We start from the raw sequence: 10,127 nt of genomic DNA on the forward strand, positions 1-10,127 counted from the left end.
GGAAGACTATCAGATAACTGCTAACAGTATTCCCATTTATTGTGATAATACTGCTGCTATTTGTTTGTCTAAAAATCCAATTTTGCATTCAAGAGCTAAGCACATTGAAATCAAACACCATTTTATCAGAGATTATGTTCAAAAAGGAATTTTAGATATACAATTCATTGATACTGAAAATCAATGGGCTGATATATTTACTAAGCCTTTAACTGTTGAAAGATTTGATTTTATAAAGAAAAATTTGAACATGCATTACGTGTCTGATTAGATGTTTGCTTGCTCCTGAAAAGGATTTTAGGTTCTGAAGTTAGTTCAGAAGCAGTAGTCCATCAGAAGCTCTTTATTGAGGTTCTGAGGAAAACTCGCTTCTGATGATGACGTCAGCATCTGAAGTCCAGAAGCTGGATTTATTGCTTTCGAATAGTTGAATTAGTGGAAACGTTGGGAGTTACTTTTTAAAAGTAACTTCTGGCCCACTAACTTGGTAGTTACTCTGTGAACTTCTTACGTGGCCTGTATGTGTTGGTGTATAACTAAAAGGGCAATGATGATTTAATAGCTTTGAAAGTACTTTTCACGCGCCCCCAATTTTGTCATTAATGTTATGTTTGTTTGTCTCTTTTGAATTGCAAACGTTTTACTTTTAACACTTTGTCAATTCACACACCACTCACTCACAACAAACACATTTTGCTCTCAAACCTCTTGCGAAGTAAGCGCAAAAACCTTAGAACCCTAAATTCTCTAAATCTTCTTCAATCATCATCAAATGGCATCATCAAGCTCGCAACAAGAAAGTTCAGTATCTACTTCACGGATGGTCCCTGAATATGACTACAAAGGAAGAAGCATGAAATTGGAAGAATGGGAACTACAAGTTCAGATAGAGAATCCAGTGGATTTCAATTCTCTGACTTTTCATAAGTGTTGGATCAGGAATTTCTATGAAGAGCAAGGACTCATGGATTACTTCAAAATGTTGAATGGACCAACATATGAAGCATTGGTCAGGCACTTCTGGGTTAGAGCAAAAATTTATAACAAAGCTGCATCCATAGCTGAAGAAAGTCATATGGTTCTGCTCTATCCAGAACTGGAAGGAAAATCAAGAGAAGAAATGGGTCTTGCGCCGTTTGTTGAAGATGAAATCAGATCAAGCATCTGCGATATTCCAGTGAGAATTGCACAATGGCACATAGAGTCTGTTCTTAAGGCTGAAGCTTCTGGATATTACTCTGGAATTGATCTTTCAGGTGCTGCTGAAAAACGCATTTGGAAAAAGCAAGCCAATTTGGTGATATACAATTCTGAGAAGGAGAAGAAATATGCTGAATTGAGCATGGAAACTAAGATGCTTCTGAAGATTCAGAATGAGAACCTGTTTCCATGTGGTGACAGTGTGAAACCAAATTTAGCTCAGAAGGTCCTTCTCCAGCACTTCATAAAGAAGGAAAAAGTGAACGTGCCCAAATATATGTTCAAGTACCTCATAGAGTGTCTAAAACAGAGTCAGCTACTGGATAAACCCTTGGTTCCTTATGGAAGACTCTTATCAGAGATTTTCTATCAAGGAGGTGTCTTGGATTGTTTAAACAGAACTCAAGGCTACACAGATCAGCTGCTGGATACAAAGACTGGAGCATTCATAAATGCTCAAACTCTCAAGAATATGAAGCTGATCACCAAGGTCACCAAGCTTAAAACTGATCTAAGTGAATCTCTTGTTGTATCTGATCTTATGAGAGATTTTCCACCCATCTGCAAACAGGACCCTATTGAAGTGCAGATGAGGTACATCAAAGAACACTATGAGGCAACCAACAAGATCATCAGGTTGGATGAAGTACCTGAAGAAATGTTTGGTGGTGCAGTACCTCTAGCAAAAGGCAGAAGGACTAAAAGGAAGATAACTGCAGAAGAATATCTGGAGGTTGAAAGGACTGTTAAGAAGGCAAGAGTTGCTTCTGACAAGCTCAAGATTGGTGGATCATCAGTACCATCAATTGAAGAAGCTATTAAAGACATGGATTCCAGGATGATCATGGATGTTGGCATTACTCTTGATCAACCTGCAATACCAAAGAAGAAAAGGAAGCAAGCAGTAAGGAGAACCAAGGACTTTCCTCATGTTTCTAAGAAGACTGAAGCTGCTCCTCATGTGTCAGAAGCTATTGGAAAAGCTATGGAGATTGCTTCTGAGCTTCAAGAGAGGGTAATAACAGAAGCATCACAACTTCTTCAAATTCCTGACACTGCTAAGGATGATCAAATGAAGTCAGCTGATTGTTCAGAACCCTCTTCTACAGGTAATATTTTCACACACTCAGAACCTGTAGTACATGAGATATCCAGTGACTCTCCTTCACCTTCTTCAAAATCCTCATCATCATCTTCAGATTCTGATGATGATATACCCATAGCTCAACTTGTTAGAAAACCAGTAAAACGCCAGTCAACATCAACCAATACCAACACAAAGCCATCTCAGTCAAACACTTATGAACCAGCTGGTCATATAATCAATGAGAAGTTGACTGAATTGGCTGTGCAGAGAGATAGAGTCATCAATAATATCTTTCACCTTAACCCTCAACCTCTTAACATTCAACCCCTCAACATGATTATACCAGAAAATGTTGAGACAACCTCACAAAAAGCCTCTGGAATGACTTCAGAAGCAACCGCTTCTGATAACGTTGTTTCAGAAGACCCCCCACAACAAAAACCTTCATCAGACAAAGCCTTTTCACCCCCTCAATCCTCACCCCCTACAACTTCATCACCCCCACAACAACAACCAATTGTTCCTGAACTATCTGTTCCTGAACAAGTCACTCCTCAAAAGACCGTTCCTGAACATTCTGTTCCTGAACTATCTGTTCCTGAACAAGTCACTCCTCAAAAGACCGTTCCTGAACATTCTGTTCCTGAACAACCAGTCACTAAACCCACTCCTGAACCTGAACCTGAAACTGCCGCTCCTGAACACATTGTTCCTGAGCTAACCTCTGAGGATGATCAAAATGATCATGCCTCTGATATGGTAGTTGACCCCACTCCTGACCAACCATCAACCAGCCAATCCATAACTACAAATGACCAATCTTCACCAAACCTACCAATTATTCCCTTAGCCCCTCCAAAACCCTTTAAACAACCTTCACCTCCCACCATATACCTGGATTCTCAAGTTCTAAAGGATGTGTGGGAAGATATTGCTTCTGAAGTTCTCAGACTGATAGCAAGTAGAAATGACCTGGGTCATACAATAAGCTATCAGAAGCAATGGAGAAGGATCAAGGAAAGGGTCGTCAACCTAATTTCAGCGCTGCATGATTCCTGTATTGAGGCTCAAGAGCAAGCCAGGCAGAAGCTGGAAGATTGGTTGAATGGCATAGAAGAGAATACTAGAGATGTTGAAATTCTTGGTACTTGGGTGAAGAATCCACTCAGTATCAGAGGCAGAGCACCTGATGAATTCCTGCCTAAGGAGCTGCATCTGAGTATTCCTTCTGAGATCCTAGAGAAGCTTGATGCACCTAACCTGGCTCTAGCTCAGGAGAACAAAGTGCTCAAAGAAGAAAATGAGAAGCTGGAAACAGAGCTACTAGAGCAGAAACTGAAGATATCACAGTTGGAAGCTGACATGCAAGAAGCCAAGATCAGAGAAGACAACTACAGAAGATATATGGACAAGAAGTATGCTGATGTTCAAGAGCTTCTGAAGAAGATTTTAGAGAAATAAGCCAAACCCATAGTTGCACACTTTTAGCTTATTTTTTTGTCTTTTTAGGCTTTTGATACTCTTTGTTCATTTCTGCTTCTGATTTCTTTCGCTTCTGATATTAGATGCTTCTGAATTTTTCCTGCTTCTGAAAATCTTTAACTGTTTATACCTTGTATGTTATTATTCGCTATGTCTGTTTATTTATTCCTTGAAGATGGTCAATGTGCTTTAAAATGATTTGAATTATGCTCTGAACCTTTAATCTTATGTTTTTCTCATCTCTTCTTTTTGTTTATATCTTTTTGCTAATGACAAAAGGGGGAGTATATGTGATAGTATTTAAAGGCTCTGAGCCCCATTAATTAATATTTGAAAATTTTGAATATTTCTATCTCTTTTTATCGGTGTATCAAAAAGGGGGAGTATCAAATTTCAAATAAAAATTAATTGAACCATTCTTCTTATCTATAAGTCATTTCTTTCAATTTTTTTTTTAAGCTCTGATATTATTGTGCGAAAAATGAATTTAATTAACCTGGATAGAACTTAGGGGGAGCTTACAAACCTCACCTTAAAAACTATCAGACTCAGGGGGAGTTAGAGCTTACAAACCTCAGACTCTGAGCTTACAAACCTCAGAACCCCAAGGTCAACTTGTTAATTAGATTAACAACAATTGATCAATTTTAAATACTATTGTTTGTCATCATCAAAAAGGGGGAGATTGTTGGAACAAAATATGTTTAACAATGAACCTTAAAGAGTTTTGATGATAACAAGGTATTAAAAATTGTAAATTGGACTAGCTAATATTTGTTCAAGTGTACAGGACCACAGTTAAAAAGTTACATCTTTAATTGGTTCTGAATGAGCAAATAAAGAGCAAAAGAAATGAAGCTTAGATGATTCTGAAGGCAAAGCGCTCCTGAAGTCAAGCTGCTCCTGAAGAAATAGCGCTCCTGAAGTCAAGCTGCTCCTGAAGAAATAGCGCTCCTGAAGAAAAGCTGCTCCTGAAGAATAGTGCTCCTGAAGACAAGAGGTCCAGAAGCCACATCATCAGAAGCTGCATCATCAGAAGTTGGAGAAGCTGCACCATCAGAAGCTGCAGAAGCTGTTTCATCAGAAGCTGTATCATCAGAAGCTGCCTCATCAGAAGTCACTTCACCAGAAGCTGAAGATCAACTGGATTTGCAAAAGATTCAAAGATTGAAGAATCTACATTGCAAAAGCTGTCTATTGGATTCGAAAACATAGCAGAAAATTAGTGGAACATTGCAACGGTCATTTCAAAGGTGTTTGAAGGCATGTGCTTGCAATTTGGACGAAAGCGTTGACATTGTACTTTGTACGAATTGTACAACCACGTTCTCCACTACTCTGTTTTGTGTCCACGCTACAAGACAAGAAAACAGCTCCAGAATACGGCTTCGCCTGCATAGATGTTCCTTTGGATAAGGAATGGATTTCAAATTGGTTCTTCATAGGACAACAACCAAATCAGGCAAAATATCATTGGTGAAAGATCAAGCTTCAACAACGACTCTTTGGTGTGCTGGCAATTTCACAACGTCTCTTTCACACCTCTATATAAAGGAGTGAAGACCTAGAAATTTGGTAATGCAAGAACGCTGAACGAAAGACTCACAACATTTTTACAAGTGCCAAACCTCTGCTGAAATTGTTCTGCATTCACTTAGAATTTCTGTGTCTTAAAGTCATATCTTAGAAATTCTTAAGTCCATTGAGTCTGTATCTGATTTGTATTGTGAGCACCTCTGATTGTATATCAAGTGTTCAACCTTAAACAATTTTCTGTGTAATTTTGTTTAGTTAGGAAGTCTCTTGCAATTGTGCTTGAGCAGGAAGTCTCTTGATTGTGTTCTTGAGCAAAGGAAGTCTCTAGCTTGTGTGCTTGAGCAAAGGAAGTCTCTTGCTTGTGTGCTTGAGCAATTGTAATCAGATATTACTCTTAGTGAAATCTCCTTGGAAGTGCAAGGGGGACTGGACTACTTCCGGATTGTGGAAGGAACCAGTATAATTGCTTTGTGTCGTTCTTCTTCTCTCTCTCTGTTTTATTCCGCTGCATTTAGATTCTGATTATCACTTCAGAAGCTGTCTCGCTTAGCTTCTGATCAGTATGTTCAGTTTTTAGGAGAAACGAAGAATTTTTCTAAAACACAATTCAACCCCCCTTCTTGTGTTTTTCTCACCTTCACAATTTTGTACCGATCAATACCAGTTTTCATTTTAAATTCAGAAAAGTTGTGCTGAAAGTCCATAAAAATTCACTGTGACCTACGTGCAGTAATTTGACCATAACTCAAGTTCTATATATCGTTTTGACGTGAGACCAACGATATTAGAAAGCTAACATCCATACCTACAACTTTCGTGTTTAGACCTAAGACCAATTCCGCACCGATCAATACAGGTTTTAATATCAAAATTCGAGCAGAATGCAGATTTTCTCCAAGTTTCACCTAATCTCATGGTTCTAACCTCAAAACTACTTCCAATAATCATCCTATAGATTATCTAAGGTCTGTACACAATTTCTACATCAATTCAACAAGTTTTCATCATCTAATCATCAAAACTCTCTCAAAACCCTAATTCTCAAATTCTCACAAACTCTCCCCCAACTTGTTAGATGTAATCTAATGATTTAACAACTTAATATTAATGCAAGATAGTCTCACCCTCACCTTAGATTAATTCCTGAATCATCAGCAGCGTTCTTCTTTCTTAAGGTATTCTCCTCTTCTCTTGACTTTTCTCTTCTCTTCTCTTCTTTCTTGTTCTCCTCTTTTCCAAAAAGCGGTTTCCGGTAAACTCTTTCTAACCCAAGCTTCTCTATTTATAATACTAAAATATTCTTCCCAAATCTATTTAGGCCCAACAACTTATTCTTCTTTCTATTCTAACCGCCAATTCCACTCACACTAATAATCCTCATATTCTAATAAATAATATTTCTCTACTAAATATATATCTCTCCCACTAAATATATAATAATACATCATATAACAAATAATAGCATATTTCATCAAAATATATATGTATATAATATTTTAACACCAAATAACAAATGTATCTCTTCATCAAATAACAAATATATTTCTACACAAAATAACCCCACAACTTAATATCTATTTTATTTTCGAATCTTATTTTATTAAACAATAAAATAAGTCACAACGTCTCATAAATTTCTCTAAAATCATATCAATCACATAAATCTTATAAATCACACTAATCATATAAATATATTCTAAAACTCATTTAAAATAATTAAATAAAAAGGAGGGCGTTACATTTTTCATGTAGAATCCTCCAAGAAAAGTGGATGTGTCTTGGAATACTTTTTATTTTCCATAATTTTTTCCACACTTGGTGATTATTGTCTTGCATATGTGAGCCCTCTGCTTCACGCCTTGCCTATAAGAAATGGTATGAACTTTTCACAGAAAAAGTAGCTGGTCGTGAAGCACCCCACACAAATTCTTCTTGCAATTGAGAGAAAGAAATTGGCAATTGAAGAATTTGTTGTGCCTCAAAAGGGAGAAAAATTTCATTAATTAAAGGAGCATTCAAACATCGAATATCATGGTGAATGAGATCTGAGACAAACATAATATCACAGTTAGGTGTTTAGGGGACCAAATCTTGTGCCCATTTTGATAAGGAAGCCAGTTATCCTCCCAAACATTAATTAGACGTCTGTCTCCTACTCTCCAAATTCCAGCTTTCTCAATAACATCCATTCGTGCTTGCAAAATACTTCTCCATGTATAACTTGGGCAGTAACCAGCTGAAGCTTTCAAGAAATTGCTTCTAGGAAAATACCTTGCTTTCAAACATTGTGAGATCAATAAGTCATCGTTGTGCATAATACGCCAACCTTGTTTAGATAACATTGCAAGGTTAAACTCATGAAATGTTCGAAAACCTATTCCACCTTTTTTTTTTTTCTTACATAATGTATCTCATTTAATCCAGTGAATTTTACGCTCACCTTGTTTGCTACCCCACCAGAACTTACTAATCATACTTTCAATATGCTCACATAAACCCAACGGAAGTAGAAAACAACTCATCACATACGTAGGAATTGTTTGAACCACTGATTTGATCAAAACTTCTCTCCCGGCAGTTGATAGAAATTTTTCTTTCCAACCTTTCAGCTTCTTCCACACTCTATCTTGGACAAAATTGAAAACTTGTTTCTTAGACCTACCAACAAAAGCAGGCAGCCCCAGATACTTTGAATGATACTCAACAGCCTTAATTTGCATCCAACCTTGGAACAAGATTTTACGATCATCAGGTACATTTCGGCTAAAAGAGATTTCAGATTTATCCAAATTAATAGGTTGACCAGAAGCGGATTGGTAAGTATTAAGAATTTCTTGAATGGTCTAAGAATCTTGAAAAGAACTACAAAAAATGAGGCTATCGTCTGCAAAAAATAAATGATTAATTTTTGGAGCTCCTCTAGCAATTTGAATTCCATGAAGGCCCTTTTCTGCTTGTGCCTTATTTAGAAGCCCAGAAAAAACCTTAGCTCATAAGATAAATAGGTAAGGAGACAAGGGGTCCCCTTGACGGAGGCCTCATTGAGGATAAAACTTCTGACAAGGACTTCCATTCAACAAAACAGAGAAAGAAACAGTGGAAATACAATTGAAAATCAAGTTCTGCCATTTTTGAGAAAAACCATCGACTGAAGCATCTTAATCAAAAAAATCCATTCGATACGATCATATGCTTTTGACATATCTAGTTTTAGTGCCACACACCCCTTCTTGCCTTTTCTTTTTTTTTTTCTCATATAATGAAAAGATTCAAAAGCTAGTAAGGCTTTATCAGTAATTAAACGTCCCGGTACAAAAGCACTTTGGAATTTTCCAATGATATCCGGAAGAATAAATTTCAACCTATTTGCAATTGTTTTTGTAATTATTTTAAAAATGACATTGCAAAGAGAAATAGGTCGAAAATCACCTGGCACATTCGGCTTCTTCTTTTTTGGAATGAGACAAATATATGTATGATTAATGCTGCTTGGATTTCCACCACCATTGAGAATCTTCAAAGCAAAAGAAGTCACATCCTTGCCAACTACACTCCAAAATTGTTGATAAAATAAAGCAGGCATTCCGTCCAGTCCCGGGGCAGCATGAGGCTTTAAATTTTTAGCGGCTAAGAAAACCTCATTTTCTGTGAACTCAGCTTCCAATATGTTACGCATAGCATCTGACAATCTATCTTTGACCACTTGCACAACTTCAGTAATTCTTTCTGGGTGACTTGTAGAGAAAAGATCTAGAAAGAAATTATTAAAAACTATGGCAATGTCTTCCTCATCATCAAAATTTTCCCCATGATAGTCACATATAGAATCCACCCAATTTCTAGATTTTCTCTGAGAAGCTTTTTGATGAATTTTTTTTGTATTTTTATCTCCATGCTTTAGCCACAAAGAACGAGACCTCTGAGCCCACCAAATTTCTTCACTCTCTACCAAGTCATTCAATCTAGCCTCAACTCGTCTAATTTCTAACATCATCCCCTCATGTTGAGTTTACTTATTAAGATCATCCAATTTCTTTTGAACAATTTTTATCTGATTGGGAACATTACCAAAACGATCCTTACTCCAGTTAGTAAATCTACAGTAGTATAAAGTTGTAGACCATATCTTTAAAAAAAAAAAGTTGTAGACCATAGGGTTGTATCCCTTGACTATAGCTCAAAATGAAACAAAAACTTTGGGAGAAATTTTCTGCACCTCCCAACATGACTTATGTATTTAAACATTTGTAAAAACATATATATTTTGTTATTTAGAAATTTATAGTGCATAAAGTTTAGCTCAATTAATAGGATCAACGTTTGACTGTACACCTTTATTTAGATTTGAACATCAACATTGTGCGTGTATGTTTTTAACGGTCACTCCATCTACCGACAAATAACTTTTAAAGAACTGTAAATAGATGAAATGACAAATAACATCTAAATTATACTTTTTTTTTGGTTACAGGAGGTAAGAAAAAAAAAAAGGAAAAAACAGGGAACAGAAAAACAAAAAGCAACTAGGATCTCAGGAACATAGTCCCTAAGGCATCATTCCTCAACAAAGGGCGGAGATCGTCTGGAGGCGACTGGTGAATAAGCATGTCAATGTCTGAGTTTGCTCCAAGCTTAGCCAAATAGTCAGCGCTTTGATTTCCTTCACGGAGAGTGTGGTGGAGCGTAAAGTTCGCAAGAGAAAGCTTATCTCTGATGTCTTGGATGAGGACCGCATGAATATGAAACTTCGAGCTGTTACCAGTGATGAGATTAATAGAAAGAAGGGAATCTGAATAAACAGCCATATCTGAGATGCCCATAT

General features: G+C 36.9%; 1 protein-coding gene across 1 annotated transcript; it reads right to left on the minus strand.

Moving 5' to 3' along the window:
* Nucleotides 1-7,320: 7,320 nt before the first annotated feature.
* LOC146908398 (uncharacterized) lies at nt 7,321-9,296 on the minus strand. Its single transcript, XM_085729266.1, has 3 exons — nt 8,735-9,296; nt 7,746-8,138; nt 7,321-7,631 (listed from the first exon to the last, which is right to left on the minus strand). The coding sequence occupies exons 1-3, from the start codon at nt 9,294-9,296 to the stop codon at nt 7,321-7,323; spliced, it is 1,266 nt and encodes a 421-aa protein (XP_085585392.1).
* Nucleotides 9,297-10,127: the final 831 nt, after the last annotated feature.

This window comes from Medicago sativa, chromosome 7 (assembly GCF_051527215.1).
Source record: "Medicago sativa cultivar Bolivia chromosome 7, Bolivia_mono, whole genome shotgun sequence".
NCBI classification, from domain to species: Eukaryota; Viridiplantae; Streptophyta; class Magnoliopsida; order Fabales; family Fabaceae; genus Medicago; species Medicago sativa.

Excerpts from the sequence above, each read along its gene's own strand:
- LOC146908398 (XM_085729266.1), bottom strand. The coding sequence starts at position 9,296 with ATGTTAGAAATTAGACGAGTTGAGGCTAGATTGAATGACTTGGTAGAG. Across the intron at positions 8,139-8,734 it reads GAAGAAGCCGAATGTGCCAG|AAATTCTTAATACTTACCAA; the intron begins GTGATTTTCGAC and ends AGACCATTCAAG. Across the intron at positions 7,632-7,745 it reads CTGGTGGGGTAGCAAACAAG|GTTGGCGTATTATGCACAAC; the intron begins GTGAGCGTAAAA and ends TATCTAAACAAG.